General features: G+C 44.7%; 1 protein-coding gene across 2 annotated transcripts in view; it reads left to right on the forward strand.

The window, feature by feature from the left end:
- Nucleotides 1–955: 955 nt before the first annotated feature.
- The window catches only part of SART1 (spliceosome associated factor 1, recruiter of U4/U6.U5 tri-snRNP), a 66,684-nt gene continuing 47,174 nt past the window's right edge, over nucleotides 956–20,465 (forward strand). Inside the window, exons 1-5 of one of the 2 annotated variants that reach the window (XM_073554687.1) lie at nucleotides 956–1,095; nucleotides 3,990–4,235; nucleotides 5,917–5,971; nucleotides 15,235–15,290; nucleotides 15,392–15,518. In XM_073554687.1, coding sequence (XP_073410788.1) covers nucleotides 3,992–4,235; nucleotides 5,917–5,971; nucleotides 15,235–15,290; nucleotides 15,392–15,518 — 482 coding nt within the window. In that variant the 5' untranslated portion in view covers nucleotides 956–1,095; nucleotides 3,990–3,991. Of the gene's footprint in view, nucleotides 1,096–1,488; nucleotides 1,616–3,989; nucleotides 4,236–5,916; nucleotides 5,972–15,234; nucleotides 15,291–15,391; nucleotides 15,519–20,465 lie in introns of those variants that run through there. The other variant, XM_073554686.1, reaches the window with a different exon arrangement.

Consider the following 20,465-nt stretch of genomic DNA (forward strand, 5'->3'; position numbering starts at 1 on the left):
AATCAGTTTACTCTCAATTCCTTCATCTAAATAATTGATAAAGATGTTGAACAATACAGGGCCCAGGACAGAGCCCTGTGGTACCCCACTTGAGACATTCTTCCAACTGGATGTGCAGCCATTTACGACCACTCTTTGGGTCCGATTACTAAGCCAGTTATGAATCCACCTAACAGTTGCCTTGTCCATTCCATACTTAGTCATTTTTTCAATAAGGATTGCATGAGATACTTTGTCAAATGCTTTGCTGAAGTCAAGATATACTATATCTACCGCATTTCCCAGATCCACCCAGTCAGTAATTCTAGGCTTAGACTAAAAACTGCTTTACTTACTTGGCACTGGAATGTTACTAATTTAGGTTTAGGTCAGATATTGGTTGAACTATGTACTAGCAATGGAATCCTACAGATTCCTGTGCACTATACTATGCTCTGATTACTGCTGGTGGATATATAAAATCACTTGGAATTATTTTTATATATATAAGGCATATTTTTTGGTCGATGCAGCTGGAGGGCTTGTTTTTTGCGTGACGTGCTGAAGGGTTTTTTTTAATGCTAATTTGAGGTAGATATTATGTTTTATTTTGGGGAGAAAAGGTGAGCAATAAAAACTTTTCACTTTTTTCATGACTATGGTGTTTATCAATCGGACTACTTCCTTTTATGTTTCGATACCAAATAGGTTTATTATTTTTGTATTTTTTTCCTTTATTTTAAATGGGGGTGGAGAGATGATTTGAATTTTTATATATTTTTTTTAATTTTTACCTTTTTTATACTTCACTTCTATACAGAAATACACACAGCTTTAGAAACAGTCTTTATATCTGGGTAGACATATCTACAAAAATAATAATATGTGAAGTTTCCATAATGATGATTATTCTACAGAGATTTGAAAAGAAACATTCGTCAAAGCTTTGGGGACTATTGTTACCATAGCAACAAGGAGGACGACCCGGAAGTCGTACCTCCTGCGCTCAGGTGACGTGTGACGCATTTCCTCATGAGCCGGTTGCCGGGGTGACGTCACAGCAGCGCGACTCCTCTAGTTGCCATCTTGTAGAACGGAACCAGGACGCTACCGTCGGTAAGGCTGGGTGGGTGTGTGCGGAGCTCGGTGATTCCGGTTGTGTACGGCTGTGGGCGGGTTGCGGCTTTTGTATACGTATAGTCACGTCTATTACCTGCCGTTATGTGTACGGTCCCTCTGTGCTCGGTAGATGTGAAGTCCCTGGGCCTTTTCCCTTGGTCTAGTGTGCGGCAATGGTGTGTACAGAGGAGGACAGGGTGAGGCTGGTGCCCCTTACTGGTTTATGGGTTCCCATCAACAGTGATCTGTAGTGATCGCTCAGCGCTGAGAACTAAGAGCCACTAGTGAGTGAGCCTCACTTTCTGCACAGGTTTGGTTCGTACGTCTGTGTTCACACTGTCGGTGCCGTCTGCGTACCAACCGTTCCTGGAGCAGACAGGAGAGGCCCCTGTGCTAGAACAGTATATGAGCCCTGTGCCGCCCAATAACTCATCAGAATGCACAATTCCGCCTGCTTTGGAAGCCGTTAGTAGCCCCCTTACCTCCAGGGCCCCTGTCTTCTCAGGTTGCATCACAGGTATGTCCACCTAGAAGTCACTGCATGGAATAGTGTTGCTTATTCCCTTCTATAGACAGGAACACGGTTATGAACTTGATGTCTGCAAAGGGCTGCGGAATGTGATGGAGCTGTATAGGCAAAAGTATAATGTACTCAGGTAAGACGCAGTTTTTGGAGTGCTGTATGTATACACACACAGCACTCCAAAAGCTGCGTCTTACTTGAGTATATTATACTTTTGCTTATTATAGCGCCATCACATTGACATATTCTACAGCTGACCTTGGCAAACTACAGCCTGTAGATCGAGGCAGTGGCCCACAGGCTGCACCATGCCCTCTCCTGCCCGCAGACCTCCCCCCTCCCTCTGTCACCGCTATCCTCAGGATGCAGAGAGAGGTGAATACATTGGAGGAGGATGGGGCTGCTGACTCCATATCCCACCAATCAGCATATGAGACAGCAGATGGGATGATGTCATTTCATCATACTCCTGCTGAAACTCTGTGCACAGTAGCAGAGCACCAGGGGTATAGGAGCGATATATGGGGGGGTGTTTGTTTTTTATATGCATGGGATACTTGTATGTATATAGGAAGCTACGTGGGGCTCACGCTGTGTGTCTGGGGGGCTGTGTGGGGGCTCGCGCTGTGTCGTGGGGGCTCGCGCTGTGTGTCGTGGGGGCTGTGTGGGGGCTCATGCTGTACATGTGCAGACTACGTGGGGGGTGCTCACTCTGTCCATAGGGGTTGTCCGCATACTTTAATTTTGCTCAATATTAAGTGATACAATTAATATAAGTGATAGTAATGTTAGTATTAATATTGAGCATGTTTTATCTATACACTACCTATATTCTCAGTCTCTTCATTGGTGACACAGCAAGTCCAGTTTTTTTGTCCAGATACTTGCCAGCATATCCTAGAGTATGGTCTCCACTGTTTAAGTGATGCGCTGTCTCTTGTTCAGAATCTGTAGCTGGTAACGGGGGGGAGCAGATACACTGAGCCTTTGATGTGGCCCTACAGAAAAAAAAGTCACAGGGTGTTAGATCTGGCGATAGTGGAGGCCAGCAGAACACTGACGAATTAACCTTGGTCGACTTATTACTGAAAGAAGTGGAGTCCATATCCCAGGATGTGCTGACATGTCTGTACAGAACTGCCTAGACATATGCCATGTCTTATACATACTGTATATACCGTATGAATAATCTTTTCTTTTTTTTTTTTTTTTTTTTTTTTTTTTTTTACAATGGAAGCTAATGTATGACATATACCCCTGTATACCAGTACAGCGTACACTTGAGCATATCAATAGTTGTAACACCTGACACTGTATGATTGTTGGGGGTTTGACTTCTCAGATCCGCAATAATTCATGAACGGTGCAAGTCGGAAGCGGGTGTATGGAGTGAACTCGCCCCATGCTTGGTAGCTAATGTCTGTGTGTTAGCTTGTACTTGGTATGAACTTTGTACATACCGTTTAGTATAAGTGGCTTGGAGCCAAATACATAGGATTCAGCATATCTGACACTGGTGTAAACCTTAAACCTATATTTCAAGATCCCAAATTAGTGTATGGAGACCACTTGGTATAGATGGATTGGTTATCCATAGACAAAGTTGCATACTTAAGGCTCAGAGTTACACTGCTACATCATTAACTAGTAATGGATTTCTGATTGACCACACTTACGATTATTAGTTGTGACTGCTAATACAAAGAATTGCGATGTTAAAGGCATTGTGCTCTACTTTTCCTCATTTCCCTTCTTACTGTTGCAAAAGGACTATTTTTCTAAATACATTTACGTATTTTGCCCCATTCATTCTGTGCAGGTCGCGGTCACCCGATTCTAGCTGTCATCTTTCACCTGACTTCATGTGATTTCCACATCTGGCCTCCAGCTTCATTACTGTGATGTGCTAATAGTGCCCTGAAATATTGAAAAGTACAGGAAACCCATTTAATGTTGGGTGGCCACAAGCCCCTTGTTGTCTTAGCCTTCTTCATGGTTTCTGTGGACTCTCCATTTGTAAATCTAAGTCTAGTACATCCATTCAGGTCTATTGCTAAAATCTCACTGGCTTTTTACTGATGTTTCTAAGATTTTAGCTTGGGACTGAGTTTAGACGTAGTGTGATGAATTCTAAGCAATGATCATGTGAAGATCCTTCTATCTGGAGAATGGTGGTCCACTGACATCCCGCTTTATAAGCCACCACATGCAGATGGAGAATTAGTGGAGAGGTGGCCACACTTGCTCACGTTTGTCTCCATCAAAGCCTGAAGCTGCTCTATTGTATTAGATACTTGTGAAAAAAAGCTATTAGACCTACAGGGTACAATGTCCAAGTATAAACCTGTTTTTTTTTTTTTTTTTATAGTAATGGGGTCATCTAAGAAACATAAGGAGAAAGAACGAGATCGCGATGTCTCATATGGAGCTGGTGGAAGTGAAGACCGCCACAGAGAGCACAAGAAACACAAGCACAAGGAGCGAGAACGAGAGAGGCGCAAAAGATCAAGAGAGAGGGAGAAACCTCGGGAGAGGGATGGAAGATCCAGGACAAGTAAAGATACAGAGTCCCGCAAGATAAAAAAGGAGAAAGTGGACCCTGATTATGAGCAAGGCGAGTGATATTTAGTAGTGATGAGCGAATGTGCTGGGATAAGGTGTTAACGGAGCATGCTCAGGTGCTAACCGAGTGTCTTCAGCGTGCTCGAATAATGTTTTGAGTGCCCATGGCTGTATGTCTCGTCGCTGTTCAGCAGCCGAAACACATGCAGGGATTGTTGCCTTTTTCTTAGACATTCCCTGTATGTGTTGCGACTGGCGAACTGCAGCGGGGACTCGAACATATTATTTGAGCACTTCGAAGACTGTTAGCACCTGAGCATGCTTTTTTTTTTTTCTTTTTTTTTTTTTTTTTTTTTATAAACCAAAGCCAGAATTGAATCAAGCAGGAAATAAGACAAGTCTCGGAGGTTTCCCCTTATTTTTGAATCTGGTTTAGTCTTTAAAAAAATGACAATTGTAGGTTTAAGTTCTCCAAGAAGACTAAAAGGTCATTTAAAAATAAAGTAAATAAGTTTCCTGGCCACTATATTGGGGGATATAGGAGACCATGGGTGTACGCCGCTGACGCTAAATATTACAATTAAGAAAAAAGTTGTTCTCCTCAGCAGGCTGCACCCTGACAGCCAAGCTATTCAGTTTAGCTTAGTGTCACTAGGAGGCAGCACAGATTTAGTATTGCCACATCTGTAAACCCCTTTTGCATTAGGACATGAGTTAATGGTCTTGGAATGGGGCCGCAAATATGGAGGGGCTTCAGGAGCAATACATGATGCATGCTGACTATTTTACATAATGGTCATCTGTGTCTAACATCTCAGCTTTGGCTGCGGTTGTCAACCATTTAGATACGGCTGTCCGCTTCAGACAGAGGCAGTTAAATGGACCACGGCCCAGTGCCCTCACTGCCCTGCTCCTGTCAGCATTCATGGTTCAGTTGCAGGGCAGCGATGGGTTACTATGGCAGCTATGCGCATGCTGAATGCCATTGTCACTGCCATCTTGATACTCCCCTGAAGCTCGGCTATAGACTGTGATTTTTACTATAACTGCAACATTTTGGCATTGCAGCATATAGTCTAAGCAATCTGATAATTATAGATTAAAGCCCCTAAAGGGGACACACAAAAAAAAAGTTTTTAAAAAAATTATCACATTTTCCATGAAAAACATCCGTAAAAGTCTTAAAAGTAATAAAATGGTAAAATTGTTTTGGGATTTTTGTTTTCTGGGTTACTTAACAAACATTTCTTGTATACCCCAAATTAGTATAAATAAAAACAATGGCTCATCATATAAAAATCAAGCCCTCACGTAGCTCAATTGATGGAAAAAAAAGTTATTAAATCAATTTTTTTTGCATAATTCTTACCTTTCTTTCCCAACCAAAAGAGAGAACTATAAGTTTGTCATTGCTCTAATCGTACTGATGTGAAGTATTATGTTGTCAGGTTATTTTTACTGAACAATGAGTGCCATGAAAATAAAAAATCCAAAAAACAATGGTGGAACTGCTTTTTGTTTTTTTTTGTATGATTTCACCGCACTTAAAATATCCCCTCCCCCCTCCCTATTTTTCAGTTCGTTCTATGGTACAGTGTAGTTTTGTCTTCCAAGGAGGAGAGACAAAAATTAATAATGGCCCGGTGATGAAGAGGTTAATTTAATGTATTATGCTTGCACTAGCATTTAGTAATAAGTCAGAGATTGACCACCTATAATTTCCTAATATACAGGTGTCGCCCCAAAGTCTTCAGGCGGGGATTCATCATTGAGCATTGAGGAAACAAAGTAAGTTTGTGTCAGTATTATTTTATACAATTGTGATCTTTACTTCCCAATCTCATGTGATAAACTCAGTCTTATATATTGAAATATTAAACTGTCACCCCCCTCTAAACTATTTAGGCTACAACCTACAGTAACCATCGATCAACCAAACCGCTGCACGACCAGCTCTACACTCGCCTACTGTATCCTCACCCATCCCTTGTAGATTGTGAGCCCTCGCGGGCAGGGTCCTCTCTCCTCCTGTACCAGTCATGGCTTGTATCGTTTCAGATTATTATACTTGTTTTTATTATGTAAACCCCTCCTCACATGTAAAGCGCCATGGAATAAATGGCGCTATAAAAATAATAGGTGACTTATACCCTATAAAAATCATACCAGTATCCTATATCTTGGTTATCTGGTTTCAGAAAAATCCTTATAATGCATGAGGATGTTATGGCGCTACCTTGGTGTGCCAATGGCTCGGTTACTGCTGTGGCCTCACAATTGTATATTCAGCACTCTTGCTGAGCTTGATAAACCTCATTCACTTTCTTACAGCGAGCGCTCATTGCACTGACATTTGTAGGAGCGCAGCAGCACACTCACTCGCAGCTTCGATGCGGGTACGTTCTGATATCCATCTCCTCTGAAGCCGCTCACTTTCATGTGACTACCGGAGATCAGTGTGTACCCACACTGAGCACACCGCTGGGATCCTCCAGAGCCAGTGAGCAGGAAGAGGGATTTAAGTTTAAGGGAGCACTTGCTGTGAAAATGCCAGTGCTGTCAATCAAGCTCAGGGGCAATGTGTCATGAATTCCACAGCGCTTTACAGACATTATCGGCACATTCCTCATTGGGGATGACAATCTAGGCTCCCTATCAGCATCACTTTGGAGTGTGGGAGGAAAATAGAGAACCTGGAGGAAACCCACAGATAACATGCAAACTCCTTGCAGATGTTGTCCTTGGCCTGCAAATCGGAGGACGTAATGGTGCATTAAGATATTGGCCTCTCCAATGGTGTGCCAAAGCGCCCTGATTTGGTTAAAAATAGAATTTTTCTGCAACTACACCTCTAAAATGTATATTACTGGATTGCTTTCTGTAGGGGCTAAGCCCTTTATATAGATAATTAAGTAGCTGAATTTGCAGTTTGGTAGTGACGATCTCCCTTTAAATATTTCCACAATAATGATTGCAAAGGAAGCATTCATTTAAAAAAAAAATGCTGATCACCAGGATTAGGGACGTCAGACACACATTGATGAGGTAATAGTGGAGCTAGTTTTAATTAAGAAAGGTTTTGTTTTCAAAAATTGGCCCCTTTTTAAAGATTCAGAACACTTATAATACCGGACTTAGATCTCCCTGAGAATCTGCCTCCAGAGCTTATTTGAAAGACTGTGTGAGACATATACAGTTGTGTGAAAGTATTTGCCCCCTTCCTGATTTCCTATTCTTTTGCATGTTTGTCACACTTATATGTTTCGAAATTAAACAAATTTAAATATTAGACAAAGATAATACAAGAGAACACAAAATACTGTTTTTAAATGAAAGTCTTTATTATTAATGGAAAAAGAAATCCAACCCTACAGGGCCCTGTGTGAAAAAAGTGATTGCACCCTTAAGCCTAATACCTGGTTGGGCCTCCCTTGGCAGCAACAACTGTAATCAAGTGTTTGCGATTACTGGCAGTGCTTCTCTTACAACGCTCTGTAGTAAGTTTTGGTCCGCTAATCTTTGCAGAATTATTGTAATTCAGCCACATTGAAGGGTTTCAGAGTATGAACCGCCTTTTTAATGTCATGCCACAGCGTCTCAGTCGCCTTAAGGTCAGGACTTTGACTAGGCCAATCCAAAGTCTTAATTTTGTTTTTCTTAAAGGGAACCGGTCAGGTCCCCTGGGCCCTCATATTCATCAGCATTCAGCTATTTGTGATTAAACTCCCACTCTACCCATCCCTGTATAACATAATTCAGTTAAATAAATGCGTTAAAAAAGCATTTATAACCTCCGCTTTCCTTATGCTACTAAGGGCTTTGACTAGTCGATGGGTTGTTAGTTGCCTCAGACTAGTCAGCCTTCTTTTCACTCGTACAAATCTGGGCAGGCGCTCTGCTCATTCCGGCAGCATTACTGTGTCTCTGAACCAGGTGTATGCTTCCTGACTTCAGAGGTACACACACTGCAGATGACCAGAAGCCACCTTCTGAACTTCTGGACTTGAGCAGTGCGCGCCTGTGCAGTCAGGAAGCATACACCTAGTTCAGAGACAGTGATGCTGTCAAAATGAGGGCCACACCTGCACAGATTTATAAGTGGCATGGTACCTCTTGTGAAAATTATATGATCACGCCCACAGAGGCATGATAGCATGCAAAGACATCTGACTAGTCTGGGGCTGCTAACGCCCCATCGACTAGTCAAAGCCCTCATTAGCATAAGGAAAGTTGAGGTTGTAAATGCTTTTTTAGATCACTTATTTAAGTGAATTTATTTTATACAGGGATGGTTAGGGAGGGAGTTGACTGACACATAGCAGAATGCTGCTGGATTGGAGGGCATGGGGGACATGATAGGTTACCGTTAAGCTATTCAGAGGTGTACATGCTGAGGTCACGAACAGATGGTCTGACATTCTCCTTCAGGATTTTTTGGTAGACAGCAGAATTAATTGTTCCATTTGCCACAGCAAGTCTCCCATTTCCTGAATCAGCAAAACAGCCCCAGACCATCACTCTACCACCACCATATTTTACTGTTGGTACGATGTTCCTTTTCTGAAATGCTGTGATACTCCTACGCCAGATGTAATGGGACATACATCTTCCAAAACTTTTGTCTCGTTAGCCAACAGAAAATTCTCTTGGGGATCATCAAGATGTTTTCTGGCAAAACTGAGGAAAACCTTTATGTTATTGCTCAGCAGTGGTTTTGTTCTTGGAACGCTGCCATGCAGGCCATTTTTCCCCAGGCTTTCTTATGGTGGAACACTGACCTTAAATGAGGCAAATAAAGCCTGTAGTTCTTTGTATGTTGTTGTGGGGTCTTTTATGACCTCTGGGATGTGTCATCATCGCTGTGTTCTTGGGGTAATTTTGGTCGTCCAGACACAACTGTTCCATGTTTTCGCCATTTGTGGATAATGGCTCTCACTGTGGTGTGCCTTAGCCCAAAGCTTTAGAAATGGCTTTACAATCTTTTCCCGACTGATAGATCTCAATTAGATTGTTTCTTATTTCTTCCAGAATTTCTTTGGATTGTGGCATGAGATCTAGCTTTTGAGGATCTTTTGCTCTACTTCACTTGTCAGGCAGGTTGTATTTAAGTGATTTCTTGATTGAGAACAGGTGTGGCAGTAATCAGGCTTGGGTGTGGCTAGGGAATTTGAACTGAACAAAAATGTAATAAATCACAGTTAATTTATGTTTTAAGGAGGGAGGGGGGCAATCACCTTTCACACATTGTCCAGTAGGTTTAGATTTCTTTTTCCTTTAATAATAAAGACCTTCATTTAAAAACTGCATTTTGTGTTTAATTGTGTTATCTTTGTCTAATATTTAAATTTGTTTGGTGATCGGAAAGCTTTGGCAGTGTGAAAACAGTGTGACAAACATGCAAAATAATAGGAATTCAGGAAAGGGGCAAAAACTTTTTCACACAACTGTAGATCAGGAAAGCAGACTGTGAGTCAATACATGTCTCACACCGTTAACTCCCCTTTTCATGAAAAATAAAATGTGGAGGCAGGTTCTCAGAGATCTATGTTTGGCCCATAGATCTTTAACAGCTCATTTACATATTAAGAAAAATGTGGATTTCTCTGAATAAGACATGGGATTGCAGATATCAAGGTATCATTTTTTTCAGCTTCCTATGACCTGTGTACCCATATAGACGGCTTAGGAGAGTTTCTCCTCCTGACAGGTTCGCTTTAATAAGTACTTTGCAATTTTGCACATATAATAACTTGAGACAACACCTTTATGAATGTTAAAGGGGTAGAATCAAAAGGAGCAATTAAATGACCCCTTTCCGATGCAGTGATCCATACACAGTGCGATGTGTTCTAGCCAAAGCTTATGATTCATAACCTTTCAGATGCTGCAGTCACTGCAGACCACAGCACCTAAGCGGCTCTACAATTACGTACCAAATAAAAGCAAACAAAAAACAAACCAAAAACTGTACATCACTGCTGGTCCTAAGTTGAGCAAAAAGGAAAAAAATTGTGATAAACACTTTTTTCAAATAATTTTTTTTTCTTTTTTCTCTATCGCTTTATTGGGGGACACAGGAACCAGGGGGTGTATGCTGCTGCCACTATGCAAATAAGAAAGTAGGTAGGTAAGTATCAGCAGGCTGAACCTCTCTCTCCTTCCCAAGATAGTATTCCTCCTGGGTGGTGGTGGACGGGCAAGCTTCCTTAGGCGTTGTTTAGCGTTCTCAGCGCCTGCGCCGTGGAACTGCGGTTCTCTTTAAGGCCTCCGGCAGCCTCCGTTTCTAATTTAGGCCCCAGCTTCAGTTCGGGCCTAGTTCTGAGGCGAGGCCACGCCCCCATTTTCAGGCGGGCTTTTTTTTCTTCTGTGGAACAGTCCCACCTGCCGGGCACTGCCCACCGCTTCACTGAGGGCTAGAGGCGTCGCATGGGCCCACCCACTCCTCCTATTCTTCCCATAGGAGTGAGTGGAGTTTTCTTATGTCCCTGACAGAGCGGTTAGCTCCGCCCCCTCTCTTGTGAGCTGATTCCCGCCCACAGCTTTCAGGAGAGCGCTTTTTACCTCACAGCTTTTACCAAGCCTGTCAGCTGCTCGTCTTCGCTTCAGCGTGCTGTGTACACAGGTTCCGTGAGTAGCTCTGCGTTGCAGACTGACACCCTCCTCAACTCTCCGTCCCCTGTCTGGCACTGTTAGTGGGTTAGCGCATAATGTCGAATTCTAAACCAATTCGCTCTGCTTCTTCCTCTGTGGTAGTCAGTCATTTTGCATGTTCTTCTTGCAAACGCAAGTTTCCATCAGGTCAGTCCTCTCCCCTCTGTCTGGACTGCAGCAAGCCCACTGAACCCACCATCCAGGAGCCCCCGGTTGTCCCGAGTGACGTTGAGGCCCCTATTCTAGGGTGGGTTTCCTCTCTGTCTCAATCTGTGGCGGAGCTCACCAAGGTGTCCCAGATGTTGGTGTCCGTACTGGATAAGTTGCCACTACAGGCTTCTGCAGGACCCAGCAGGTCACAGGATGCTCTGGTCGAGCCTGTTAATATTAGCCGTAAAAGAACCAGATGGGAGCATCGGTCCGGTTCCTCTTCCCGTTCCGCATCGCTCCATAGGATGTCCAAACAGCCTCCCTTATCAAGATCTTCCTCCCCTGAGCCAGGCGAGACTTTTTCGGATGGACCCTCCGAGGATGTTTTGGAGCTGGACTCGGACCAAATCGCTGATATGAGGGATATGGTTCAGAACCTCATTGCAGCGATTAACCAGTCCTTCAATATCAAAGATTCTCCTGCGGATCCCGCGGACCAGGAGGTTTCTTTCAGACGGTCAAAACCACCTTCCAAGGTCTTCGCTCATCATTCGGAGTTCCAGAAAATTCTTTCCAGAGAGATAGAAAATCCGACCAGGCATTTTCAAAGAGGAAAACGCCTTGGGGTGTTATATCCTTTTTCACCGGAACTCATTGCAGACTCGTCAGCTTCACCGGCCGTGGACCCTCCGGTTTCAAGACTATCTAACAGCACGGTCCTTCCGATTTCTGGGGGAGCATCTCTAGGAGACACTAATGACAGAGTCATAGAATCTTTTTCCAAGTCAGCCTTCGAAGCGGTGTCTTCTGTTCTAAGCCCGGCCTTTGCTTCTGCTTGGGCTTCTAAGGCCATAGCGAAATGGGCTAAGGACCTCCGCCAAGGCATTTTGGCCGGAGACCAGCCAGAGCAGCTGGCAGATCTCGCCGACCAAATTTCGCATGCAGGCGAATATTTGGTCTCAGCCTCCCTGGATGCCTCATCCTGAGCAGCTCAGGCATCAAGCAACTTGATGGCTATTAGACGCACAGTTTGGCTTAAGGCTTGGCAAGCTGACTTATCGTCAAAGTCCCTCACCAGTTTACCGTTTCAGGGATCGCGTCTTTTCGGCGATAGGCTGGACCAGATCATTAAGGATGCCACTGGGGGCACAAGCTCCCTTCTTCCCCAGTCAAAATCATGGAGGCACAAGAATTCCTGTGCTCCATAGACATTCAAGACGCCTATCTACATGTCCCAATCTTCCTGGGTCATCAAAAGTTCCTGCGTTTCGCAATACATCAGGATTACTTTCAGTTTGTCGCCCTGCCGTTCGGGCTCGCCACCGCTCCCAGGGTTTTTACAAAGATCATGGCAGCGTTGATGGCCATTTTAAGGATCAGAGGTCTTGTATTCTTCTCGTACCTCGACGACATCCTCATCAAAGCTCCATCCTTGCCCCAGGCTCTCGAAAGTCTGACCATTGTCTGCGACACTCTTGCTTGATTCGAGTGGATCATCAACACAAAAAAAGTCCTGCCTAGTTCCAACACAATGCCTTGTGTTTCTAGGCATACTTTTCGACACTTGTCAGGCAAAGGTCTTCCTTTCCGACGACAAGAGAGTAACTCTTCGGGATGTTCGTTTGCTTCAGGGCCCCCGAATCATTTCCCTCCGATCAGCCATGAAAGTTCTAGGGAGGATGGTTGCAACGTCGGAGGCGATTCCCTTCGCCCAATTCCACTCAAGACTGCTTCAGTGGGCCATTCTGTCGCAGTGGAACAAGTCTGTCTCCTCACTGGATCATCCAATCCGACTCTCATTTCGGGTCAAGCTGGCCCTCAATTTGTGGCTAACATCTCCTCTTATTGCCCACGGCCGATTGTTCCTTCCGGTACATTGGCAAGTGGTGACGACAGACGCCAGTCTCCTTGGCTGGGGCGCAGTGTTTCGCCATCTCACAGTACAGGGCCGTTGGTCGAGGCAGGAAGCGTCTCTTCCGATCAACGTCCTAGAGATACAAGCTATTTTCCTGTCCCTGATTCATTGGGACAAGGTGCTCAGAGGTCTGCCAATCCGGATTCAGACGGACAATGCCACAGCGGTGGCATATATCAACCACCAGGGAGGGACTCGGAGTTCCTCCGGCGCTGGCCGAGGTATTCAAGATACTTCATTGGGCAGAAATGTCAGTTCCAGCGATATCCACTGTACACATTCCTGGTGTGGAAAACGAGGCTGCCGATTTTTCTCAGCCGCAAAGGTCTCGCGGCCATGGAATGGTCCTTGCATCAGGAAGTCTTCCATCAGATTTGCCTTCATTGGGGTACTTCGGACGTGGATCTGATGGCGTCCCGCCTGAACAAGAAAGTTCCACGGTTCGTATCCAGGGCCCGCGATTCCCTCGCGGTGGGCGCCAATGCTCTGACCATTCCTTGGTCACAGTTCGTGCTCCCCTATCTGTTCCCTCCTCTTCCTCTTCTTCCCAAGCTGTTGAAGATCAAGGCAAAAGGGTACCAGTCATCCTCATCGCGCCGGATTGGCCCAGAAGGTCTTGGTTCGCGGACATCGTCAACCTTCTCGCGGACGCTCCTTGGGCACTTCCAGACAGACCAGATCTGCTGTCTCAGGGTCCGATTTACCACCCCAATTCTCCGTCGCTCAATTTGACGGCGTGGCTATTGAGACCGCGGTACTGAAAGTCAGGGTTTTCAGATCGGGTAATTCACACAATGATCCGGGCTAGGAAGCCTTCGTCTTCCAAAATATACTATAGAACATGGAAGGCATATTTTCGTTGGTGTGAGTCCAATCGCGTTTCGCCAATGTCTTTCTCGCTTCCTTCTATTCTAGCATTCCTCCAGGTAGGCCTGGATCGGGTCTGGCCCTTAGTTCTCTAAAGGGGCAAGTTTCGGCGCTTTCAATTCTTTTCCAGAAAACGTTATCCTCTCGGCCGCAGGTAAAGACCTTTTTACAAGGGGCGGCCCATGTAGTTTCTCTGTATCGGGCTCCAGTGGATCCCTGGGATCTCAATTTAGTCCTAGAGGCTCTACAAGGTTACCCCTTTGAGCATCTCAATGAGGTTTTCTCTATCTCTTCTCTCTTGGAAAGTGGCTTTTCTAGTGGCCATTACTTCCATCCGAAGTGTCTCGGAGTTGGCAGCTCTTTCTTGTCAACCTCCTTTTTTAGTGATTCACAAAGATAAAGTTGTTCTACGGCCTCCACCATCCTTCCTTCCCAAGGTGGTATCTTTTTTCCACTTGAATGAAGACATCGTTCTACCTTCTTTCTGCCCGGCTCCAGTTCATCCCCGGGAACGCTCCTTGAACAGACTAGACCTGGTCAGGGCGACGAAGGTCTACTTGGCTAGAACCGATAACCGATGCGTTCCGGAAGACAGACTCGCTTTTCGTCATCCCAGATAGGGCTCGAAAAGGCTTGTCGGCCTCCAAGGCGACTATTGCGCACTTTATCATATCGGCTATCTTAGATGCTTACCGGATAAAGAACAGAGTGCCCCCTTCTGGGATTAAGGTTCACTCCACTCAGGCAGTGGGCGCATCATGGGCGGTGCACCACAGGGCTTCTGCGATGCAGCTCTGTAAAGCTGCAACCTGGTCCTCTGTTCACACATTAGTAAAATTTTACAAGGTCCACACCTACGCTTCGGCGGATGCCAGCCTAGGAAGAAGGATCTTGCAGGCGGCGGTGGTGAGTCCGCTGACCTGATGGAAGTTTTGTTTCCCACCCCAGGGACTGCTTTGGGACGTCCCATGGTTCCTGTGTCCCCCAATGAAGCGATACAGAAAACAGGATTTTTGGTTGTTTACCATAAAATCTGTTTCTCGGAGCCTTCATTGCGGGACACAGCACCCTCCCATGTTTTCAACTTCTGTACTTCGTTCTATGTAATATAGTTCTAGTTGAATTGTTGGTTTACTCTATATTCTATTGCTTCTCCTACTGCTTTCTCACTAACTGAGTAACTGAGCGCCATTCGGTGGGGTGTATACTGTGGAGGAGGAGCTAACTTATTTGCATAGTGTCAGCCTCCTAGTGGCAGCAGCATACACCCCATGGTTCCTGTGTCCCCCATTGAAGGTTCTGAGAAACAGATTTTACGGTAAGCTACCAAAAATCCTGTTTTTTGTGTTTTGACTTATATAATGAGCAGAATGTGAACTGCTGAGAATTTGAGTTATTTATTAGGATGTTGACTGTTGCAGAAAATAATTCAGTGTAAACTATTAATTTTTTTTTTCTCCTATTTTAGTAAACTTCGTGCTAAACTTGGATTAAAACCTCTGGAGCTGAATGCAGTTAAAACTGGTACATACATTATTTCTCTTTCTATCACTTTTTTGTAAAGTATGTTTGTTATGAACCCAGTTTACCATCGCCCTATGTAACCCTATTTTTTTGTTTTGCAGAGAGTGGCACTAAAGAAGACCCAGTTGCAGCCGCTGTCATTAACCCACTAATTCTAAGGCAACAGCAGGAGCTCAGGGAAAAACTCGCAGCAGCTAAAGAGAAGAGAATGCTAAACCAGAAACTAGGGTAAGAAATCGGAGCTAGACGGTGAGAATCTGCACTCTTTATATCTGTGCTTTCAATAAAAATTTAGTTAAACTGGAGATAAAAGCAAATTATACTCGCCTTAGGTTGTGACAACTTAAAAGTTGGCTGCTGAAGATCCACCATGCGAAGAAGGTTTGTGGAGCTGGAAAGCAGTGGACACAAATCCGCAGTGCCAGTGGTCCAGAGAAAGAGTAAGAGATTGGAATAGATGAAATGCGGTTTTATTTGTGAACGTGTTTCAAAGTAAACCTACTTCTTCATAAGGACAAAACACATCATTGTGGTTTGTCCTGATGAAGAAGTATGTTTACTTCGAAATGCATTAAGGCTACTTTCACATTAGCATTTTTTAGCGTAGTGCTTCGTGCGCAATAGAAACGCATGCAAAAAAACGCATCATGCGTTTTGCATTCGTGTGCGTTTTTTAGGCGCCTGCATTTTAACCAGTTTCTAGCCATGTTAACTCCCCTTCCCGACCTTTGACGGCACATAGGCGTCATGAAAAGTCGTGCCAAAACGACCCATGACGCCTATGTGGCGTCATGAATTGATTGCCCCCCTGCGGGTCGGGTGACCGGGGTCACTGAAAGGTCACCCGACCTGCACACAGAGGACACCTTTGAGTTAAACCACAGGGGGTGTGGCTTAGCCCCCACGTGCCTACGATCGCTCTGATTGGCAGTTTCACTTTTAACAGCCAATCAGAGCGATTATAATATTTCATCAATGAAATTTGATGAAATATTACAAATCCAGCTATGGCCGATGCTGAAATAGCATCGGGCATGGCTGGAGACAGTGAACCGACCCCCCCAACTGACTGACAACACCAATCGGCCGCCGCCACCATCTGACGGCGCCGATTGGCAGCCGCTGTCAAAATCTGTTCCCCCCGCTTTCCCTCCGATCACCCCCTCTCACCCTGCACGGTGGCTCCGAAGTCCCTCTGGCCGTCCTGGTTTGCCGCCGTCCCGGATGCTGGGCGCCGTCATCTTGGAAAATGGCAGGCGCAGTGCGCCCGCCGGGAATCTGCGACCTGCAGATTCATTCATTTATTTTGATCACTTTCGCAGTGATCAAAATAAAAAAAAGTAAATCACCGCCCCCCTTATCACCCCCATAGGTAGGGACATATAATAAAATAAAGAAAATATTTTTATTTTTCCATTAGGGTTAGGGCTAGGGTTGGAATTAGTGTTAGGGTTGGAATTAGGGTTAGGCCGGGGTCACACTAACCGACGCAAAATACGGTCAGTATTTTACATGCATAATACGGATGAATGGCCCCTAAACAGTGATCCGTATGTCATCCGTAATCAAGGTGTGGTCGCGTATTTTGCGCATGTAAGCATCCGTATGGCGAGATTTTCTCACAGGCTTGCAAAATGGACATACAGTGGGGAAAAAAAGTATTTAGTCAGTCAGCAATAGTGCAAGTTCCACCACTTAAAAAGATGAGAGGCGTCTGTAATTTACATCATAGGTAGACCTCAACTATGGGAGACAAACTGAGAAAAAAAAATCCAGAAAATCACATTGTCTGTTTTTTTTTCATTTTATTTGCATATTATGGTGGAAAATAAGTATTTGGTCAGAAACAAAATTTCATCTCAATACTTTGTGATATATCCTTTGTTGGCAATGACAGAGGTCAAACGTTTTCTGTAAGTCTTCACAAGGTTGCCACACACTGTTGTTGGTATGTTGGCCCATTCCTCCATGCAGATCTCCTCTAGAGCAGTGATGTTTTTGGCTTTTCGCTTGGCAACACGGACTTTCAACTCCCTCCAAAGGTTTTCTATAGGGTTGAGCTCTGGAGACTGGCTAGGCCACTCCAGGACCTTGAAATGCTTCTTACGAAGCCACTCCTTCATTGCCCTGGCGGTGTGCTTTGGATCATTGTCATGTTGAAAGACCCAGCCGCGTTTCATCTTCAATGCCCTTGCTGATGGAAGGAGGTTTGCACTCAAAATCTCACGATACATGGCCCCATTCATTCTTTCATGTACCCGGATCAGTCGTCCTGGCCCCTTTGCAGAGAAACAGCCCCAAAGCATGATGTTTCCACCACCATGCTTTACAGTAGGTATGGTGTTTGATGGATGCAACTCAGTATTCTTTTTCCTCCAAACACGACAAGTTGTGTTTCTACCAAACAGTTCCAGTTTGGTTTCATCAGACCATAGGACATTCTCCCAAAACTCCTCTGGATCATCCAAATGCTCTCTAGCAAACTTCAGACGGGCCCGGACATGTACAGGCTTAAGCAGTGGGACACGTCTGGCACTGCAGGATCTGAGTCCATGGTGGCGTAGTGTGTTACTTATGGTAGGCCTTGTTACATTGGTCCCAGCTCTCTGCAGTTCATTCACTAGGTCCCCCCGCGTGGTTCTGGGATTTTTGCTCACCGTTCTTGTGATCATTCTGACCCCACGGGGTGGGATTTTGCGTGGAGCACCAGATCGAGGGAGATTATCAGTGGTCTTGTATGTTTTCCATTTTCTAATTATTGCTCCCACAGTTGATTTCTTCACTCCAAGCTGGTTGGCTATTGCAGATTCAGTCTTCCCAGCCTGGTGCAGGGCTACAATTTTGTTTCTGGTGTCCTTTGACAGCTCTTTGGTCTTCACCATGGTGGAGTTTGGAGTCAGACTGTTTGAGGGTGTGCACAGGTGTCTTTTTATACTGATAACAAGTTTAAACAGGTGCCATTACTACAGGTAATGAGTGGAGGAAAGAGGAGACTCTTAAAGAAGGAGTTACAGGTCTGTGAGAGCCAGAAATCTTGATTGCTTGTTTCTGACCAAATACTTATTTTCCACCATAATATGCAAATAAAATGAAAAAAAAACAGACAATGTGATTTTCTGGATTTTTTTTTCTCAGTATGTCTCCCATAGTTGAGGTCTACCTATGATGTAAATTACAGACGCCTCTCATCTTTTTAAGTGGTGGAACTTGCACTATTGCTGACTGACTAAATACTTTTTTTCCCCACTGTATAATGGAGCCCTATGACAGGATTTCTAAACAGAAACCAAAGAATAGAAATAGACACATAGGGTGTGTGTGTGTGTATGTATATATATATATATATATATATATATATATATATATATATATATATATATTTTAGTGTATGTATGTATTCTTTCGTTTCTTTATTAAAACTGTCAGTGTGAGTTTACTGTATAGCGCACTGAATTGCCGGCTTTGCTAAAAGACACCGGGTGCGTATTTCTCGCAAGTCACATGTGTGGTCCGTGTGTAACAGGACTGTGGAGTCGGTAAGCCACAGTTGCGACTCCGACTCCTGGATTTTATCAGGCTCCGACTCGACTACGGCTCCGACTCCTTCATAAATGGCCAATTCATAACAACAAATTTACTGTTGTAAAATATTAAACATCGTGCTTATTCAGTTTCTCACCATCATATAAGTAATCAGACCACTTGGAGCAAAAACTACATTTATTAGAATACAATTAGAATATAGCAAATAACTTTTATAAACTTTTCTAAACTGTAAGTAAATATGCAATAAACACTTTTATGCAGTTAATAAGAAGAAATCTATAAATTTGTCCTCAGAAAAAGTATTGCCTCTGTCAGATCCTCCTTCATGGATGCCCTCAAATCTGATCTAATTATTTTGAGAGCAGAGAGCAACCTCTCTACACTAACTTGTGTTGGTGGCAAAGCAGTAACCACTCGGGCAACATCTCTGACAATGTCAGGATACAGAGGAATCGCTTGTTGCACTGTTATTTTTGATGAACGGTCAAATTTCTCAATTTCTTCTAGTGCACATGAAAAATTCTGCTGAAATGTACTGGCTGTGTTCCTTGATGGGGATGACTTCTTCTATGCGGGAACGCTTTGCACGGTCCTTGTGATCCAAATATTTTTCGAAGCACCGGGAGCACCGGTGGGGTAAGATCACAGCTGGGTCCTTTGTACTCACCTGTGAATTCCTATAACCTATAGCGCTCTCCTACTCCTTTCCTCTGCGTAGATACCCCTGTAGGGCCTCCACTAATCAGCCTAGGTACTATGTCGGGCTCAAGAAAAAGAACCAGGCAAGACTGCTTTTATGCAGTCTGCACAGCCTGCAAGGCCACTCTCCCCAGCGGCAGCACGTACCCGCACTGCCGGGATTGTACCCAAAAAACAGGATCAGAACCCCAAGAAGTCCCTACCAACGCTTCTGCGACCACTACTGCTCCGGAATGGACCTCCACATTACTGCAGGCTCATGTCTCGGCTATGAACGTTACCCAGCAAAGGGACGTCCGGTCTCATGATCAGGGCGCTTCCGACAGTTCGAGGCGTAAGCGGACCCACAGGTCGCGTTCATCTGCGTCCTCACATAGCAATAGGTCTTCCCCTTCCAGGGAAAGACACAGTGGGCTCAGGTCACCGAGGCCGTCCCCTGATAGAGAAGGACAATGCGGATCTCCACAACGATCCCAGACCACGGGAAACCTCTGCTCTAGTTCGCCCGCTAGGGAGCTCCTTAGCGATGCGCAAGACTCAGAGGGCATATGTGACTCCAGTTCAGATAACGAAACAGAGAACGCTTTGCTCCCTTGTCCCCCTAGCAATACTGCGATAGTTCAGGATATCGTCTCTTCCATCCTTCGGGTGCTGGACATTTCAGATCCAACCCCGGAAGCACCAGAACACAAGATTTCCTTTGAAAGTGTTCAGAAACCATCGAAGGTCTTCCCTAATCACCCGGAATTTCAAAAAAACCTTTCTAAGCATTTTTCGCAGCCTGAGAAAAAATTTGCCCATCGCAAGTATTTGGAAGCAAAATACCCCTTTCCACAGAAAGACACCAAGGATTGGACAGATCCGCCTGAAGTGGACCCCTCCAGTCTCTAGACTAGCAGCACAAACGCTTCTCTCGCTGCCGGACAGTTC

Source organism: Dendrobates tinctorius, unplaced genomic scaffold (genome assembly GCF_039654945.1).
Source record: "Dendrobates tinctorius isolate UK_male_01 unplaced genomic scaffold, ASM3965494v1 ptg000211l, whole genome shotgun sequence".
NCBI classification, from domain to species: domain Eukaryota; kingdom Metazoa; phylum Chordata; class Amphibia; order Anura; family Dendrobatidae; genus Dendrobates; species Dendrobates tinctorius.